Below are 19,585 nucleotides of genomic sequence, written 5' to 3'. Positions count from 1 at the left end.
GAAACAATTAATGCCTTAAAGCTTCCTCTTGCAATTAGCAAGGACAATTACAAGAGATTCAGGGAGACTACATGTTTTTCTTTCTTTGCTTCTCCCTCTGTTCTGCATTTGTATGAAGTCATCTTCACTTTAGACCTTTTTGTAATTTCTGAGGATGCCCATCACTGTTGCATTTTGACCCTTCCCCCAGGAACACAAACCCACCAGCAGCATCTTATTGCTAACCTGAAGCCAAGGGGGTAAGGAAGGGATGTAAATGGAGGAAGAGAAAGTATTCTTTCCAGTCTCTCTCCAGCAGTGTCAGGGGTGACACTGCAACCCAAACGTGATCTCTCGGGGCATAGCGGAGATGCTTTGCCACCCAGGTTAATGACTGAGTTAATAAATTCTCCAAACATGGGAGATTTTTGGCAATTGATGCCGTTTCCTTTGAAATCTTCAAAAACACAAAGTACAATTTTTTTGCTTTTTAAAGTCCAAAACATCTTTCTTATTTTATTGGGTTCCATAACCAAGAAAAAGAAGTTATTTATAACTTTTATGTGTCTCTTTTTAGTCTGGTGAGGGAGCAGGGGAATATTACTGCTTGAGGGGGATTCCCACCCTCCCCTACTTCTCAAAGAAAGCTTGCCTTGTTTAAGTGTTTTCCTTCTGCCTGTCTCCATAGAAAATATAAGGGATAGGGGGTCTGGTATTCATTATGAGCTCCCAACAGAATAAGATCAATGAAATTTTAAATAAAGCAGCTGTGAGCCAGCATGTTATTTAGCTGCTGAAGTTAAAAACGTGCTTAACAAAAACAGAGAATAATCATTTGGTGAGGGTCTTTATTTCCTCATTCAGAAGCTTATGTGATATCATCTTGTGCCTGGTGTTTCACAGTCACCCAAGGCAGATCTTGCCTGAATTTTCATCTGTGTACCTACCTGTCTACTAGAGTGTGGAACTAGATCCCTATTTCCTTTTTTCTTCCTTTTTTGTTCTAGCTTTGGAAAACAAAACAAAACAAGCCCAACACAAAATAGGATTAAAGTCCCAGTGCAGCTGTCAGGAGCAATTGAAGTTTCCCTGTGAATACAGTTTGGTCCCAGTGTGTTACACTTTGAGCCCAACAGTATTTTTCCCAAGTCACACTTCTCCTCTGCCATGAAGCTGCTTGCCAGAGCAAGTGCTTTATGTCCATATTTCCATCTCAGTCAGACAGTGGAGCTAGGGTCATGGAGAGCATTTTTCACCAGACAGGGAGCTCATTTTCCTTCCTCTTAGCAGCACAGCCCAGAGAAGCAAAGGTTGATGAAGCCAGCCTTGCAACATGAATTCATAGCCAGAAGAAAAGGTCTCTGAGCTTCCAGGAGATACCCCCCCCACCAACAGATAAGGAGGGGTAGGAGGCATCAGTGGGAGTAGCAACATATTTCAACATCATAATATTTATCAATTTTATCAGCTGTCTTGCAGCTGAGTCTAAGACATGGGAAAAACAAAGCAAGGGTCACACAAGAACAATGAAATGATCAGAGGCTGGAAGGACTTACAAGAAAAGATGGAAAGGATAAATATCTGTATCTCAGCTGTGCAGGAACAACTAAAGAAGGTTGTTACTACTATCCAAAAGGAACAGTCCTCAGGGAGAAAAAGGAAGTAGGAGTTTTCATCCTACTTCAAGGGCTTGTAACTCAATGTGAGAAGAGAAATCCTTTATATATCCATAAATATGGGTGAAACAGACAAAAAATAAAGTGCCTTGTAATGTCATTTGTTAAACTGAAGTGACTCCCACAGAAAGCAGCAGCAGCTGAGGCTCTTGTCTTGTGTCTGTGCTGGGGAGAGGACATATTTTCCTGTGGAAAGGCAGAAGGTGGTGGTGAGGAGATAGAACAAGTAATGAAGAATGAACTGACCTGCCAGGCTTTTTGTCTTCCAGTTTTCTGCCTGCCTGAAATAGCCTGTGCCTGTTGCTTCCCCTCCTTGCTGTTCAATGCCTGAATTTGGCAGTAGTCACAAGAGTTCTGCTTGTGTATATGCTGAGAACCAGCAAACTGGGGATGCTGGAGGGCCATGTAGCACTGTCAGACCCTTGGAAGAGCTGTTGTGGCATCATTTAATGCACTGTGCAGGTTAGGGGGCTGCATAAGAGAAGCCATGGCTGTTTTAGAGCTGCAGAAATAGTGCCAAACAGAAAAGAGATCTGTACAATCATGTCTTTTGTTTTGGGCTGACATCTATTCAGAACACTCTGGAAGCCAAACACTTAACTCTGGAGCAATAGGTGGATTATGTGCTTGAGTTACTGTGCCTTGCAGCCTGGTGTGGCTGCAGCTCACTGCACATCAGTGTCAGGGCTCTGATATTAACTTGGTTCAAGCTGACCTTCATACCCTAACACAGGCCTTTAAAATCTGCATAGAAAGTAGCATGGTTCAGACAAATCCCTATGCTTACTAAAAAAGAGATGAACCACTACAGAGGTCTTCCCTTGAGCCTTCCAGCTGCTGCACCCTGGGGCTGTCCCAGCTCACTGCTCTGTCTGCTGGTGCTGATCACTCCTTCAGGGCTGCAGATGAGAGTGCTTTGTGGCACCAAACACCCCCTTGCTCATGGAAGGCTTCTTGCAGACAGAATCCATGTCTGAGGATAATACAAGCCAAAATCTGCTGAATTTTCTCTTACAATTTTACAACCTTTCCAGCATTTGTGGCTGCAAGGGAAATTTTTAGAGAACTAATTGTCTTCTTGAAGGCTGACTGGCATTATGGGTTTGCAGAAGGGTGAATTCATTCCAGTGTCCTCACTAATTATTCTAGTTCTGTGTTGTTGTATTTGTCACATAGATCATGGGATAGTTTAAAGTTCAAGGGCCTGATGCTACCTGGTGGCACAGTCCCCAATAGGGAATAAACACTTCAGAGATAAATTCTTTGGTGTGGATATGGTGAGATGTGGATCTAGTTAGTACTACTCTGACAACAGAGCCTGCCAAGGGGGAGGAGTGATAGTTCTGGTTCAAAAAAACAAAATAATTCTTCTTAGAGTAGCCCTAAAAGTTGAGTTGGTAAAATGGAAGGAGAGAAAAGAGCAAGAATGAGAAGCTGGGAGCAGAAACCTCCAGAAACAAACCTGTCACTGAAACGGTGAATGATACATGTATACATTTGATGATATATACATACATCTTTAGGCAATCTGAAAAGAAAGATGGTATTGGTATGAGAACATTCAACAAGTTATAATGCTTATATATACACACACCTTTTCAAAGTAAACTACAGTGACATAAATACAATGCAAGTAATGCATAATTCCTGGATGGTTAAACAGCTACTGAAATATAGTTTGCTTTCCAGCAACATCTGTCAGAAGGCTGAAAGAAGCATAACTATATATATATATATATATATATATATATATATATATATATATATATATATATATTCCAATTCCTTTCAGGAAGGGGAATGAAATCTTGCAATTTCAATGAGAATAAATTGGGCAAGCTTCAGTCCTTCCCTGCACTTTCATCCCATTCACTTTTATTCTTTTTGTTTTGTTTCAGATTTTTTTTATTTCTCTCTTTTTTTTTTTCTTTTTCTTTTAGCGTTTTATTTCTTCAGTTTCTTCTCCTGTCTCTTGATTTACCTTTCTTGCCTGCTTTTTGGATTTCAGTGGGAATAATTTGGGCAACTTTCGGTCCTTGTCACTGCACCTCTTTTCATCTCAGTACATTAAGTTGTTGCCACTCCATTTGCAAATTTTCTGTTTAATAGCATTTTATTTGATAATATCTCCTTTCCAGAGCATTTGTTACACTTGGTTCTCTGATTTCAAGATTTCATTCTCTTTCCTGAAAGGTAGAATATATATTTTTGTGTAAGACTTTTACTTTTCTTTTCTTGTTTACATCTTAATATATGTAATGTGACCTCTATTCTAAAAAGTCTCTTGTAATTACAGGCTGGATCTCTTCCTGACTTTTGATGCTTTTCATCCAATATACAGATACAGGGAGATTACTTCTAGGCAGTTACAAAGACGAGGCTTTAGCTCAGTTATGCTCTGCTAAAATGAGCAGCTCTTCCTTCCAGGGGTGCTCCAGCTCCTTCCTCTCTACCCTGTTCAGGGCTAACCCTTGCTTTTGTCCCACTACAAGCTGGTTTTCATGGAGTTAACCTTCAAAAGTCTGCTTGCTGCCTTTTCCAGGGGTCGTTTTTGCTGGTTTGGCTTTGTGTAGCAGCTCACTCTGCAGACAGGAGAGTCCTGGTGTTGACAGGAACAGAACTGCCTGTTCCCATGGCACCTGTTAAAGCGCTGTAACTCATTATGAAATTAGCACTGTTAAATGTTAGATGGCAAATCTGAATGAAACTTCCTCAGCAGGCAAAGATTATGATCCACAGGGATAATCACAAGCATTGTCTTTCCTTGCTCCAGTCCTGCCTGTCCTGCAGATTTTCCCATCTGTGCATCATCCTGGTTTTTCTCGCAGTCGCTGCCTCTGCACAGGACAGAAATGTGCATCTTTGGAGTGCAAGAGAGAAGCAAGTGAAGCTGACAGTGCCCTTGCCAAACCTTTAGCTACACGGTAGCCTTTCCCATCGCTGGAGCAGCAGAAATAACTTTCCCATTTTTGGGACTGTGCTGCTGCAGTTTGAGGAGGGAGCGTGGGGCAGTCACATAAAGCTGTGATGCCAGCACCATCCCGTGCTGTATTGTTCCGGGAAATGTCTGTCGGTGACTAAGCACGAAAAAGAGAAATTCATCCCACGGAGGTCATTAGTGACAGATCCTGGGTGTAACAAAGGTAGTTCAAAAAGGGAAGGGGTAGGGAATGGGACTCAGGACAACATGGGACTCCAGGTCAGGGAAATGCTATGAAAAGGATCCTGCTGCAATTAGCAAAATGCTCAAAGAGGCAGCCTGGTGCACCTGTACCTGCTGGTTTTTTGTGTAAAGTCAGATGATCCAGCAATGCACAAATCTGGCAAGGAGGCTCACAGAGCTGCAGCCTCGCCAGTTCTAGAAAACTAGTGGGTGTATAAGCTTCCAGATATCTTCTATATTTCAAGTACCTCTTGGGATAAGCTCTTGCCTTTAAGGCGACTACCTAGAAGCCAAGCTGTGATAAATTCTGCAGAGTTGTGTAAAATGGAGACATCTTTAATTTGTCGTCACACATTTGGTTCCAAACGAGAATTTAAGCATTCCAGGAGCTCCTTATATATTTTCCTCTCATTCTTTGCTCATGAGGAGGCAGAAAGGCCTGCCCTAAGCCCTTGCCAAGAGCAGCGCATGTTACAGCCGGCGGTGTACGGCCCCATGGGTCGTGTTTCACCCCTCAGCTCTCGGGCCCTCCCCCGGTGTTTATCCCCAACATGGCTGCCGGCTGAGGGGCGCCGGCGTCCCCCCGCCCTGGCCTGGATTCCCCGGGGAGGGGCGTGGCCGCCGCCTCCGCCAATCGCCGCGCGGGACGGCGCTGACGCGGGGCCGCCTCCATTTCGCGGAGCAGCGCCAGTGTTGCGCAGCAGTCGGAGCCGTCTGTCGCCCGGGGAGGACGCGTCCGCCCGTCCGCCTGCCGCGCCGCACCGCGCAACCGTCCGGCTCGGCCTGCACCGAGACCCTCAGCCCAGGTTCGTAAAAGCTCCGGCGCCTTCCCCGCAGAGCGGAGCGCGGGGGAAGCGCAGCGGCCTGTGTGCGGCGCGGGGCGCTGCTGCTGTGTGCCCGGCCGGCCCGCGCAGCCCCGGCCGGCGTTGTCGCCGCTCCGTTCCGCTCGGTGCGCGCCGCGGCGGAGTCGGTGCCGCAGGCGGGTGCGGCGCGGGCGCGGCGCGGGCGCCATTTTGTGGCAGAGCGATGGCGTTTGCTTTTCTTCCTCGGCTCGGGGGGGCGGGGCTAGCCGGGAGGGGAGGCCGCTGGGCGGAGGCGGGGTCCGCGCTCCGTGCCGCCATTGGCCCGCGGCGGGGGCGGGGCGGTGGCGCACTGCGGCAGCGGCGGCGGCCGTGCTGAGTCACCGGGCAGGCCTGACGCGCCTGTCCCCGCCGCAGCGCCGCGCACACACAGCCATGAGCGGCTGCCGCGTCTTCATCGGGAGGCTGAACCCGGCCGCCAGGGAGAAGGATGTGGAGAGGTTCTTCAAGGGCTACGGCCGCATCCGCGACATCGATCTCAAGAGGGGCTTCGGATTCGTGGTGAGTGCGCTCCCTCTCCCTTCCCCACCCCTCTAGTGCTCGCTCGCGTTTGAGATTTACGAAGCTAGTTCGAAAGAAATTACACTAACGAGCTCATCAAGGCACACCACATGATAAATTAACATCTGCTTATTCATTGGAAGGTAATTGTTTAGTTTTGTTGTCTTGGTTTTGCAGGAGTTTGAGGATCCAAGAGATGCAGACGATGCTGTCTATGAATTGGACGGAAAAGAGCTTTGCAGTGAGAGGTGAGGTATCCTATTTCATGGCTATTGAAGTTGGGGATCTAAAATCAATGTCAATTTTAATTAAATTGAGTTACCAGTACTGGTCAAAGTGTTTTGTGTTTGGTTCTTATTTTTGTCCTGAGAACTATAATTGTATACAGTAGAAGAAACACATAAAAACGCGTGTTTTGTTGTGTTTTTCTCTTCTCAGGGTGACCATTGAGCATGCCAGAGCACGCTCCAGGGGCAGAGGCAGAGGGAGGTACTCTGACCGGTTCAGTAGCCGCCGCCTGCGCAGTGACAGGAGGTGAGTGCACCTCCAAACCAGTGCAGTTGAAGGAGATGATGCTTTGGGCTCCTCCCAGAGAACGTGAGCCAGAATGAGCTATTAAAAGGTGTTGTTTGATGTGGCAGCAGGACAGTGAAGATTACAGAACTTCTCAGATATGTGTGTCATCCTTACACTCCTTCCCCTAAGCACTTCATACCTGCCCTAGATTGGTTAGGGAATTACATAGCTCAGGTTGTAGTACTAATGATATGCTGATACCAGTTCTTGGTGCAGCCTTCATTAATATTAACATGGTTATATTTTACTTACTAATAGAAGTCTGAATTGCTTATTTTGGAACAGAAACGCCCCACCCCTAAGAACAGAAAATCGCCTCATTGTGGAAAATTTGTCTTCTCGAGTCAGCTGGCAGGTTTGTTGAAACATGATTAATTATTTTGACTTCATTTAATGGGAATGTAATGTAATTACTTTGTAAAATAATTAGTTAAATTAAAACCTAATTTTTAAAAATGTTTATGTAATTAATACGATTTTTTAGTAATGTAACTTAAATATTTGGAATGAAAGCTAGTTAACATTAATTCATAATAATAATATAAATTTATATGTTTGAGGATATATATTTATTTTTTTTTTCTTGTTTTTAAAATCCATTTTAACCACATATTAAACCCTTTATTTGCCAGCCTATCTGTGTCGTTGGCCTTATGACGAGGAGTGCCTGTGGGTTATCCTAATCGTTCTGTCTTGGTCACTCTTGGTCGGGCCTGGTTGACTTTCCAGTCAGCTCCTACAATGTCACTTGGCCACCTCTAGATCTGTGTTTGCCGGTCTAGACGTAATCGATGCACTCCTTAAAGTGCCACATTGCAGCGGTCCCAGAGCGTTAACGAGATCTGATTCCTAAGTTGAGAGCTGTTCTTCCTGTAACGCTTCCGAATAACGAGGTCCTGGTCGAAAAGAGTTGAAAGATTGGAAATTAGGTGGTCGTTGGAATCCTGATCGCAGTAAAGTGGTCCTTGGTGACATGAAGCATAGAGAATGTCTGGATCCATCCTAGTCTCCTGATAGGGAGGGCAGTGCGATTAATGGCTTCCATCGACTGGGTAGTGTTCGGCAAGTGGGTGGCGAAGAGCCAGTCGGGCATATGTCATGACGGTATCTCCGGTCGCTTAATGCAGTTTGCTGCTTGGCTAGCCTAGGGAAATGTTAATAAAGGTAAAGTAAACTATATTTTTAATGACATATGGGGCACAAAATAATTGGTGTTATGTAAATGTAATTCTCTATCCGTATAAGATTTGTAATGTAAATGGAGACTGAAATAGTCCAAAAATATATGGGTAGTATTTCAAAGTCAATCCAGTATATATAAAAATGTGCTTTTTTATTTCTTTTTCTCTCTCTCTTTCTTTCTCTTTGTTACTTAATCTATAAAATCATTTTAGACTAATAATTATTTTAATGTTAAGACCTTTTATTAGCATTTTGCTTAAAGCAATATGCTTTCCTCATTTATTTCGTGCCCTGATACAGATCATGATGCAGATAATGCAATTTTGATAGAATACAAGTATGGCGGTTGCCATGTTTGTGATTTATCTAACAACTTCTCTTTCAGTAGTCGTAAGTTTCTTTTGTTTGCTTTAAACTACTTTTGTATAGGTAAATGTTAATTTCACTGCTTTGTGTAACATGAGTGGTCTTGTATTAGGATCTCAAAGACTTCATGAGACAAGCTGGGGAAGTAACCTTTGCAGATGCACACAGACCAAAGTTAAATGAAGGGTAAGTCTATCGAGTGATCTCTTGAAAGCTGCAGTACATGTAGTATATCTACATGTATATGTTGTATTTGGGGAGGGAAGCTGGCTGCTTCCAGTGACAGCTGCTGTTCATGGCTTAATTTAGCTACCCTTGGAAAATGCATGCGGGAAATGTTCGGGGAGGGGAGTTTTTAATGCTTTGATGATGACAAAGGATAATTACACTGAGGTTTTGGGGTTTTGTTTGTTTGGGTTTTTTCCCATTTTTTTTGTATTGTATTTTTTGTAATTTTGCCTGTAAATCTTGTGATTATAATTTGCTTGTATTGGTAACTACAACTTCTGATAGTAGGCTTTATGTTTGGGGATTATTTTTTTTTCCATAGGGTGGTTGAATTTGCCTCTTATAGTGATTTAAAGAACGCTATCGAAAAGCTTTCTGGTAAAGAAATTAATGGAAGGAAAATCAAGCTAATCGAAGGCAGCCGAAGGCACAGGTACGTGTTTCTAGTCTGGTGCATTGTGTCTCAGCATTGCCCGGAGCGTTGGAGGGGCTGTGCAGAGCCTGCGTGCCGGCGGTGACGCTGACAGTGCCCCCGTCTCCTCAGCAGGTCCCGCAGCCGCTCGCGGTCGCGCAGCAGGAGCTCCTCCGGCTCTCGCAGCCGCTCCCGCTCCCGCAGCCGCAAGTCCTACAGCCGGTCACGCAGCAGGAGCCGCAGCAAGTCACGGTCAGTCAGCCGGTCTCCACTGCCAAACAAGAGCCAGAAACGGGCTTCTTCCAGCAGATCCAAATCCCCCTCCTCCGTAGATCGGCAGAGGTCTAGATCCAGGTCCAGATCTGTTGACAGTGGCAACTGAACTCTAAATAACTTGCCCTGAGGGCCCTTTTTTAAACCATACTTGCTAAAACTTGTGGTAAGTATGTGACTTTCTGTGGGGAAGGGTTTGAATGGGAAGGGGGGAGGGAGGGACGAACTTTGTAAATGTGGACCATGGTGGGAAGGGTTATTGACTAAATTGTATTAAATGTTTTTTGATAACCCTTTTCTTGCTCACATTTTTTGTGAATGTCTGAAGTGTATAGTTTGTGTATATTGGCAGAGCTCTTTATAACTAAAGCAGACAAACTTTTTTTGTACTCTTAAAGTCATCTTGAACACAATTCTCAATATATTCAACTGTGAATAGCAACTCAAAAACACTAGTTTGATATCTCAGACTAATAGCTTTAGGCATTTAAGAGCTCTATATGTGCTGTACATAAAGCTTTATTTCAGAGGGTATTTTTTTGTGCTTTTGAGACATTGTTTCAGCTATAGGTCAGCAGATTAAGTGCTGATCGGTACTGGTAATAAAACTTTATTTTAAAATATTTTCATTTAATATAACTTGCACTACGTTAAGAAAATGCCCATTTCACTGCCCTGTGGTAATAATATTCTATAAAGCACTCTTATTTCTTGATACCTAAGAATTAAATAGTTAAAATAAAGTATAAAGAAACATTTCTGCTTCTAGTGTTTTTTCTTGGTGTTAATAAAGTGTTTGTGGCTGTGTTAAAATGTTTCTTATAGGTGGGGCTGTGGCAAAGTGATCACTCTTCGGTAGGGGTGAGAATTAGCATCCTTTTAAATTGTGTGAGTTCCTTGGATGTCTTTGTGTTGTGAAATAAGAACGTGGATAATCAGACTGTCAGTTCATAGCAAAAAGTAGACTGGATGAATCATTTAGCTTTTAATCACTTGGGATAATAAGTGTGGAATGTTAAAAACAGATGCAGTCAACATACTTCATTAGTATATTTGTGCATGTTCACAGGAGAACACGAAGGTGTAGATAACCCATTTTTGTAAGCATTAGCCCTCATTCTGGGGGAAGAGGGATTCTTTAGTGGGTGGGAGTAATGCAGCAGTAGTACCATGAGGTTCTGTGTTAGTGTTTGTGCCTTCCAGTGGCAGCAGTCCTCTGCAATCCCTGTATTTCTCAAGCCTTCAGCTACAAGAGAACTTGGAAATTTAATTTTTTAAATAATGTGTTTTCTTACAAAGTGCTTTACAAAGCTCTTCTAGTAATCTGTAGAAACCTTTAAAAATCCCTTAGTAGCTTAGGGTGGGGGTTTGGATAGATGGTAGGAAGTGCAAGGTGGTTCCTCTTGGAGCAAGGTCTGGCCCTGTGGGAGGTCAGGCGTTTGGCCTCTACACCCCCTGCCACTCTTTGTCCCAGCTGCAGAGTTCTCGGGTGCCAAGGTAAGGAAGGAGGAGGAGCTCTTGTACTGTGTGGGTCTGTCTGTTGAGGTGGCAGTGTACTGGGCTGCCAGGCATTCCTGAGAGCAGGCATTGAGAGGGACTAGGATCCACTTCAACTGGCTTGTTACAGTCAGCTTTGGGGAGTGGGAGGCTTCACTCAGAGCCTTAGGGGTGCAGGTGCTGGATCATCCCAAGAGGTGTGGAGCAAGGGGGCTCTGACTTTCAGGGGTAAAGGCAGCATTCACACGGATCAGGCTGGAAGGTCAGCTGTGTTGAGGTCTCAAGTTGATCCTGTTGACTTCGATGATGATGGACATCTCTGTGCAACTGGAACCCACATGGCTGAAGGCACTTGATGTGATGAAAGGGATCATAGACTTCTCTCAGGCTAAATGTGAAGTATTATCTGCTCTATAAATAGTTGTGAATTCTATTTCTATACCACACCGTTTAATTTGCACTGCAAGCAGCATGAGCGAGTGTCTGTTTTCCCTGGGGAACTGGCTGTTGTAATGAGCTTCCTGTTGAACTCCAGCCTTTGCAGTGTGGAGGCCTACGTTGATTTGTGGCCAGAAATCATTCTTGTGTTTATTAAGTGCTGGTTCTTGGTACAAACCTGTTCATTCTTAATTAAGGCAATTACTTTGGGTTGCAAGGTGTAGTCTGGACATTAGAGAGTTGATGCCAGTCTTTCCTGGTATTGTGTACTGTGACCATTGCTAGGTGGTGTCTAGAACAGGTGTGGCATTGAGTTTACAGATTGCAATGAAAGAAGACACATCTAAGGTTTGTTTGGTTTTGGAGGTGCAGCTTGCTGGGCCCAAACTCAGCGTAGAAAGGCAGTTTGTGTAGCCATGATCATGGTTTGTGTTGCCTCTGCTGTGGGGGATCAGTGGTACCACATGGTACCTGTTGGAGGAGGGGAGAAACCAACAGCCCATGGGTTTGTGCTTGGCTGTGCATTGGATCTCACTGGCATCTGCATGGAGAAACTCACAGCTCATTCTGGGTCTATTAGAGAAATTGCATTAATCTGCAGTGATACCATCACAATCTGCTTCCATTATGTGCCAACAGGACAGAGGTAAGTGGAATTAAGAAAGGGAACTGATGTAGGCAGCGGTTTTCTTTCTGGTAAAACTGGGACAATCTCTTGGCAGATTATTCAGCTGTCTCAAAGGGTGGTCACAATAACTTTCATGTCACTGGAAGTCTCTGGGCTGACAGAGCGAGGCTTAGTCTGGAGCAAAGTCTTTGGGGACTGTCTGGGTGCAGATGGCTCTGTGACTGCTGTGAAATCAGTGCACAGATAAGTCCTTTACAGGAAGCTGGACACCTATGAGCTGGCTGCAGAAGGTAGAGCTTGCAGAGTTGTGAGAGCAACTGCTGCAGAATCCGTATACTGTTTTCCTGGTTTTCCACTGTTTGTGCAATGTCTTGACACTGATTTCATTTCTTGAGCACTTAATGTGTCCACACCTGCACAGATAATTTTTGCTGCATCTGAAGACAGATAAAAATGTGAGAAAGTGAAATCGGGTTAGGAAAAGATTGTGACAGCTACTCCTGAAATTACTGGGTCATTTAACACAAGAGAAAGGGACCTGTAATTCCTCCCAAAAGACTGAAGCCATTTTGTTTCCTGTCTTTTATGACCTGAGGGCTGGAATTCGACCCTTTTGTTACAGTAGTCTTGCCAGCACCTCCATGTCTGTTTCTAGTATCATCTGCTTTGCTCTGAACACACACCCAAGGATCCAAATGAGTTTGGGTTTTCCCCCCGACTGTTAAGTTATTCTCCAGCATAGCTGTAAGGTGTAAAGTGATGCTGAAGCAGCTCTTGCAGCTACTCTGCTGCATCTCTCTCAAGGCAGTGGAGAAAAGCTGGACTGGCAGCGTCAGAGGGGTGGTGGGGTAGGATCTCATTCAGCTGTGCATCCCCCAGCCATCTATGCAGTCAGCTAAGCTTTGGAATGAGGGATCTGCTGGAGTTGGAGAAGAGTATTTCACATCTATACTGATATGTATATATTTTAAAATAAAGTTTCAATCTCTTTATGTACTTTTCTAGCAAAAGATCCAAAGTTTCCTTCCTTTGGTGCAGCATTTGGCAGTTTTGTCGAGGGAATAGCTTAACAACCTGAAGCAAAGCTGGGATTTTTTGCATTAAGGAGTATGTGATGTTTTTGTGTAGTTTTTTTTTTACTCTGGTTTGCATTTAATGTTTGCATTTTGGTAATGTTTGCATTTAATGTGTTGGGTATGTAATCCCTGGAATCCCCTGGATTCTGCCTTTATAAAGCAGCAATTTATTGATAGTTCTATTCTCAGCATGTATGGCTTAGCATGGAAAGTATAAGAAAGGAGCAAAGCTGTACTTGCCATTGGCTTGCTTTATTCTGTCATGGATCCGAAAGACCAGGATGAGCAGAAATCCTTCCCCAAGCTGGAACAGCAAGTAGAGTAGTGGGAAGAAGTACAGGGGGCCAATGATGTCTGGGGTGAAGGCGACCTTGAGGATAGCAGAGCACAGCTGTACATTCTGGCAGCCAGTCTCCATGCACACTGTCCGTCTGCACCTGGAGGAGAAAAAGGGAAATGGATCACAGATGTAAATTGCTTTCAAACAACTGAAACAGAACCCTGCCCACATTGCTGGTGCACTTTCCTCTGGCTAAAAGCTGCTCTGTCAGGAACAATCCTGCAATCCCTAGAGGGTTTTGCCTCTTGCTGCCTTCTAAATGTGCAGAGACAGATCATGTTACAAATGTGAACCTTGTTCACAATGGTGTTGGAGCCTTGTGTCCTGTTCTGGACTCTGCAGCTTCCTGCAGGGAAGTAATCTGAATCCAATATGTGAAGGTATAAAATACAACTAGAAGGTTTCCTACCTGGTTTAGGTAGGGTGAGGAGAAAAGGAGAAGTAGGTTTTATATACTAGGTTTTCATTTTAAATTCCTGGGACTGCAGCTGAGAATGCACTGACTGGTTTGGAGCAGTAATCAGCTGGGGAATAATTGTGTCACTTGAAGTTCGAACTTTATTGCTGTTTCTCAGTTCTTTGGGTCTGGGGTTTCTTCGGTTTGGGGTTTTTCTTTGGTGCTAATAATTCTTTTCCCTCAGCTTCATTACCAAGAGCAGAGGTTGGTAATATGTTTAGCAGGTTACTAGTGACCTTAAGCCAAAATCATCCATCTACTTGTCCAGTGAACCTTCCATGATGATCAGGTGTTTGTGCCAAAAAACCCTGCTTAGCTATTCCTCCCCTCTCAGGTAAGCCAAGCAGAGGTTAAAGTCATTTCTCTTCCCACTCAAGGTGTGGGAGTCACTGGCTTGGGACCAGCTTGTGCTGTGCCTGGTTGTAGTCCTAGGTCCTATTTTGGGTGAATGGGGGTCAGTGTTCTGCAGAAGTATATTCCTAAAATCCGTGTTTTCAGCACTGCCCCCAAAGCAGAGCTGCCATACCTCTCTGTTCCTGATGAGAGAGAGAGGGGAGGGAGGTGTGGCAGAACGTACTGGTCATTAAGCTTGAAGGCTGCAGAGACAGCATAGCCCAGCAGGAATCCAGTGAGGGGCATTAAGGCAGAAGTTCCCAGGAGAGATGGTGAGAAGACAACCATGATGCAGCTTCCCATATTGGCCACAGACAGAACAATTATAGCAGCAGATGACAGTAGAAGCATAATCATTCCTGCCTAAAATAAAAGTGATTGAGATGTGTACAAGAGAGAAATCCCCAGCTGTTAGAAGCAGTTGTACCCATCTCTGCCCATCCCATGAATAAGTGCCTTTCATGGGCATTAATGTTACCAGTAATCAGCAAGAGACCATCCTGGGCTGTTACTGAGAGAGACCTTAAATAACCAAATACCTTTCTAGTCTATATGCAAAATGACTAGTCCTACTGCACAAGCTGCTTGTTCCTCAGGCATTGCTACTTGTCTCTGTCCAGGTCCCTTTGTGGCTCTAGTCCACCCCAAGCAGGTGCTGAGGAAACCACTTTACTCACAGGTAGAGTCTAGTGGAGTTCTGGAGTTAGACAGTGGGGTATGTGGTTGTCTGGGTTTCTGTTTTGCTGTTTAAATGCCTGGTGTAGAGAGGAGGAAGGAATGTGATTCCAGGCACAAGTGAGCACTTGGTGATACAGTGGCTTCTGTTGGATAGGTATCTCAGTGGCTTAAGCAGCAAATTTGTAATTTGATTCTTGCCTTATGCTAGGCCTCTGAGAACAGTGGTGTGGCTTTAATTTGTTTTGGGATGGTTATTGTTTGTTTGGTTGGTTTTTATCCCAGTTCTACTTTGGTTGCTGCAGTAATTGGGGGCAGTGGTTCATTAGTGCTGATACAGCAATAAACTTCCACAGTTAAAACTGAAGCAAAAGCAGAGCAATGTAGGACATTGGCTACAAAATACTTGCCTGGAAACGATGGAGGACTTCTCCTTGGGCAAATATTTTAACCATTAAAGTGGTGGAGTGGATGTCTTGAGCTCTATCCTCAACCCTTTCACTGATTTGTAGCATGTCTTGAAGAAGTTGTTGTGATTCTATTTTTGAAAATTTCCTCAAGGCCCTTAATTGAAAGGCAACTAGCACAGGGTACTTCTTACCTTGGTGATAAGGCCAGTGTACTGTGGTTTCTTCTCATTCAAGATGATGCCAATGGCACAGGGGATTAGCATCAGCACCAGGGAGGTGATTATTCCTTTGTAAGGTACCTTGCTGTCCAAGTCACCCTCATACAGTCCTCCCAAGTAAAGGTACAGGAGCAGTGGCATTAATCCAATTGCCAGGACCATGGAGCACGCTGTCCTTACAACACTGAGATGAAGAAAGGACCCCTCAGTAGAAGAACAACACTTTTTAAAAATGGAATATGCTAGCCTGATTACTTGCCTGGGCAGATGATTTTAATATAAGACTTTACCTTGCTTTTTCCCAACTTGTCACTGAGATCTCCTCAACATCACTGTCAGATTGTAGAAGGATGTGACATGAATGGAGAAGGGAGAAGATGACTTCTGAGAAAGGGTACATGGCCATGGCAAGGGTACAGTTTGCATTTCAGAAATCCACAACTGAGAGAAAAAGTAATACTTTGTATTTTTGTGCTGGATCATGTTTTATCTCTAGGGTTTGTTGAAGAGTTGTTCAGCATTTCTCACTGAGGCAGCCTCTTCAGGCAGCATGATCAGTTTACACAGAACTGCATGGATAGAGCATGTATATATTCTCTATGTACTGCTACGTGGAGATGAAAAACTTCCTGCACCCATGTCATCAATAGCTGCATGCCAATTCAGAGAAAGGTACAAAGTTCCATTTTAAAACAGGGACAAATTAACATATTGAGCAATATGGGCGCTTTAAAAATGTTTTTGACTTAATATTTCAGTCTTTGTCCAGCTTTCTGGGGCCTCCTAATGGTGGTTAAATTAGTTTCTGAACCAGTCATGTAACTGGATTGGCCTGGACAATGAACAGGTATGTAGCTTTCCTTACCTGAGGTTCGTGTCCCCTCTCAGTGCCAGGCTAAAGATGCTGGAGAGGTTTCCCCCTGGGCAGCAGCCACAGATGAGGATGGCCAAGGATTCTGAGGTGCCCAGCTGGAAGAGCTTGCCCAATATGAATGCTGTCAAGGGCATGATGCTGTACTGAGCCATTATGGCTACTGCCACACCTTTAGGTCTCCTGAGGTGGGCTGTGATCTGGGCTATCTCCATGGTACATCCCAGAGACACCGTGATGAGGAGGAGGACCATGACAAGGATTGCATTCAGGGCTGTGTCCATAGCCTGTCCAAATGCAAAGGGTGGTGCCAGACTGGTCAGGGAGGTGCTGCTCTGCATGCAATCTGGGCTCCAAAGTTCTGGGCTATCAAAAGCTCCCTTGGTCTTGTTCATCCTGCTGAGGTGTTAGGAGGACCCTTCTTCTGTAAGTGGCTGGAATAGTAAGGGAAGGATTGATTCAAAAGTCCAAATAACATTAAATTAATGCAAGCAAAACAAGCTCTCTTTCAGGACACCACTCTTACCCTTCAGCAGCTGTTGAAACAGAAATCTGTGTTTAGAGCATCAGCTGTGAACCCCATTCACTTTGGAAATATCCTGTGCAGCTTGTGTATCTTCTGCTCTGGTCCTTCACTTCTTCCAGCATCCACCCTCACAATGAGACAGCTGGAGAAAGCAAGAGGGAGACAGGTAGGTAGAGAAGGGCACTTCTGGTACAAGGAGAATGTACCAGAGCTCCTCTCGTTCGTGAGATACAACTGAGCCAATACTTGAAAACGTGATGCATCCCAGGTAATTTGTTTTTAATGAGATTATAAAATACTTCTTCTTCTGGCCATAAAGAAAGCTTTTGATAGCAAGATGATCTAGGAAGATATTACTATCTGGATGAGTAATTTCTCTAGCAAACTCTTAGAGGCCTTCATGTCTCTTTTCCTGATGTGTTAAGTCTGACACCGTCTAGAAATTGTTTGGCTGCATATAGGAATTAATTCTCCAAGTCTTACCAACGTTGAAAATATTATTCCCTCTTGGCACTGAGGGAAGGTTCTGCATGGTAGGTACCTCTACTGACCTCTGCAGTGCAAGGCTGGGCTGGATGGGCACAGCAGTGCCACATTCAGGGTTTGGGGTGTTCTGCATTGTGGTCCAGCTGGGGCTGCAGACATCACACAAACTCTCCAAGCAAAGCCACACAGGCAGCTCCTCCCCACCCCAGCCTGTACCTGCCCTGTGCTTTCAGTGCAAGGCTGCAGCCATGACATGCACCAGAGCTCTGGTGTGCAGGGAAGCAGGGCCTGGGCACCTGCTGCTGGGGCAGGAAGAGGGGCTGGAAAGGTGGCTGATCCTCCAGCTTCTGCAGGGGTGATGACTGCTCATCCTGCCACTGCTCCCTGCCCTGGCTGTAATGGGGATGTGCTTCCCTACACCTGCCAGGCTGGGGAATGGCACATTGCCTGAGCCATTCCCTAGGTAAAGGGAGGGATTCTAGAAACAGAGACATTTTAAACCAGAGCAAAATGCTGTTACCTTAGTGCCAGTGGATGCAGCTGTAGGAAGCTTTGGCAGATCACTGCTGCTTCGTCCTTTCCTGGCTGAGCTTGGTGAGCTCTTCAGTCCTCCTGCTTCAAGAAATCCCCCTCAGTAAAATCCTGTCCTCTGCTTGCATGGTATAAAGCCTGGGTGTAAAAGAGCCTCTCAGACAGGGAAGTTGTTATTTGGTAGCAGTACTAACAGGGAAGGGATTTTAACTGGGGAGATTTGTTGCACTATGGCTCACACTATGGCTGAGCTCTAATTCCTTTGCTGAAGGGTATTATGATGCTGCAGTAGCATGTCCATTGCTTCTATTCATCTGGGAGCTCAGCAGGCTCAGCCTCTGCACCCCTATTGCTCTGGAAACATGGCTGGAGGCAGGCAGGAATGTCAGAGCTGTTCTCCCTGTTCCTCCCCACTTGCTCTTGCTTTGGTTGGGAACTTTATTTTCCAGGCTGGCAGCCAGGCTGGAAAAGCACCAACAACAGCTCAGGAGGCATCCCCCCTCGGGTGGGAAAGAGCAGTGTCTGTGGCTCCCAGTGCCTGCACACCCATGCCCGTGGCTTCTGCACCTTTGTGAGCACCACACAGCCATTGCTGGGGACAAGGGGCCCTTCAGTAAGTCACAGGGGGTGCCTTGAGCCCTCTTTGTCACCGTGGTGGCAGAGTAGTGCCTTGGCTCGTTTCTGGGTCCTGGCTGAGCAGTGGGGCATGGTACCTGCAGCACCGTGCGCATTTTGCCTTTCTCTAGGCATCTGCAAGACTACCAGGCAAGGGCTGCCAAGTAGCACATGGGCAAGATCCACAACAATTCTTTATCTCTTTCTATCCCTCTCTTCAGGATCTTTTCCCCAGCCTTCCTAAAGAAACACTTGTTTTACACAGTGTTTGCCTTTTAGCTGTGTGCTGCATTTTGTAAGAAATGCAGAAAGAGTCCAGCCAAGCAATAGAGTGAGTGCCTATAGTGTCACTGCCTCGGCAGCACCTCCTCTTCCTTAAACTCAGTGTCGCTCAGGCTTTTAAAATGACTCTGTTCTAACATTCTCACCCTTTGCAGGACTGTAGAGGAATGTTTCAATGACTCTAATAATTAAAAAATGCCTGCTAGCTGTTCATTGTTCAAGCAATCCTACTGATTCCCTGTAGTTAATAGAGGAAACGCCGCAGGAGCCAAGGAAGACACCGGTCGAATAAAGCAGAATAAGGGCTCAGTTCCTAAAAGGTGACCTTCCAGGAATTGTTGCGGTGCCGAGGGGCTCACAGTGGGGCTCGGCCCTCGCTGGCCCGGGGGCCAAGGCGGGGTTTTGGACTCGATATTTCAGTGTTTGTGCCGCTGGAGGGCAGCGGCGGCACGGCCGGAGCCGCGCTGCGTGCGGGGGAGAGCGCATTGCCCGAAGACACTGCCAGGAACACAGCACCCAAAACACACTGCCAGAAACACAGCGCCCAAAACTGAGCACCCAAAACACACTGCCCGAAACACAGCACCCAAAACATACTGCCAGAAACACAGCACCCAAAACTGAGCACCCAAAACACACTGCCCGAAACACAGCACCCAAAACATACTGCCAGAAACACAGCGCCCAAAACTGAGCACCCAAAACACACTGCCAGAAACACAGCGCCCAAAACTGAGCACCCAAAACACACTGCCCGAAACACAGCGCCCAAAACTGAGCACCCAAAACACACTGCCAGAAACACAGCACCCAAAACACACTGCCAGAAACACAGCGCCCAAAACTGAGCACCCAAAACACACTGCCCGAAACACAGCACCCAAAACATACTGCCAGAAACACAGCACCCAAAACTTACTGCCAGA

The 19,585-nt window shown here is 45.4% G+C and overlaps 2 protein-coding genes across 9 annotated transcripts; one reads left to right on the top strand and one right to left on the bottom strand.

The window, feature by feature from the left end:
• Positions 1-5,464: 5,464 nt before the first annotated feature.
• On the top strand, positions 5,465-9,972 carry SRSF5 (serine and arginine rich splicing factor 5). 7 transcript variants are annotated; one of them, XR_013774743.1, is made up of 9 exons: positions 5,465-5,624; positions 6,036-6,179; positions 6,357-6,427; positions 6,618-6,713; positions 7,041-7,110; positions 7,388-7,919; positions 8,416-8,489; positions 8,854-8,964; positions 9,076-9,972. XR_013774743.1 is itself a non-coding variant. In XM_079309876.1 (8 exons), the coding sequence occupies exons 2-8, from the start codon at positions 6,054-6,056 to the stop codon at positions 9,323-9,325; spliced, it is 795 nt and encodes a 264-aa protein (XP_079166002.1). In that variant the 5' UTR covers positions 5,465-5,624; positions 6,036-6,053; the 3' UTR covers positions 9,326-9,972. The 7 variants fall into 7 exon arrangements, 5 of the variants coding, with proteins under 5 accessions (XP_079166002.1, XP_079166001.1, XP_079166000.1 ...); XR_013774744.1 differs by having other exon boundaries at positions 7,388-8,489; XM_079309876.1 differs by lacking the exon at positions 7,388-7,919 and having other exon boundaries at positions 9,079-9,972.
• On the bottom strand, positions 9,719-18,249 carry SLC10A1 (solute carrier family 10 member 1). 2 transcript variants are annotated; one of them, XM_079309864.1, is made up of 7 exons: positions 17,752-18,249; positions 16,807-16,887; positions 16,214-16,653; positions 15,322-15,532; positions 14,230-14,408; positions 13,096-13,292; positions 10,117-12,210 (listed from the first exon to the last, which is right to left on the bottom strand). In XM_079309864.1, the coding sequence occupies exons 3-7, from the start codon at positions 16,612-16,614 to the stop codon at positions 12,050-12,052; spliced, it is 1,149 nt and encodes a 382-aa protein (XP_079165990.1). In that variant the 5' UTR covers positions 16,615-16,653; positions 16,807-16,887; positions 17,752-18,249; the 3' UTR covers positions 10,117-12,049. The 2 variants fall into 2 exon arrangements, with proteins under 2 accessions (XP_079165989.1, XP_079165990.1); XM_079309863.1 differs by lacking the exon at positions 16,807-16,887 and having other exon boundaries at positions 9,719-12,210.
• Positions 18,250-19,585: the final 1,336 nt, after the last annotated feature.

This window comes from Erithacus rubecula (genome assembly GCF_903797595.1).
Source record: "Erithacus rubecula genome assembly, chromosome: 6".
Lineage (NCBI taxonomy): Eukaryota > Metazoa > Chordata > Aves > Passeriformes > Muscicapidae > Erithacus > Erithacus rubecula.
Note: the sequence above shows the minus strand (reverse complement) of the source record. Positions and strands in the feature narration are given on the sequence as shown.

Coding starts and splice junctions, on each gene's coding strand:
- SLC10A1 (XM_079309863.1), bottom strand. CDS start 16,614: ATGAACAAGACCAAGGGAGCTTTTGATAGCCCAGAACTTTGGAGCCCA. Junction 15,533..16,213: donor AGAGGGGACACGAACCTCAG/GTAAGGAAAGCT, acceptor TCTTCATCTCAG/TGTTGTAAGGACAGCGTGCT. Junction 13,293..14,229: donor GCCTTCAAGCTTAATGACCA/GTACGTTCTGCC, acceptor TTTCTCCTCCAG/GTGCAGACGGACAGTGTGCA.
- SRSF5 (XM_079309872.1), top strand. CDS start 6,054: ATGAGCGGCTGCCGCGTCTTCATCGGGAGGCTGAACCCGGCCGCCAGG. Junction 6,714..7,013: donor CGCCTGCGCAGTGACAGGAG/GTGAGTGCACCT, acceptor ACTTACTAATAG/AAGTCTGAATTGCTTATTTT. Junction 7,111..8,415: donor CTTCTCGAGTCAGCTGGCAG/GTTTGTTGAAAC, acceptor GTCTTGTATTAG/GATCTCAAAGACTTCATGAG.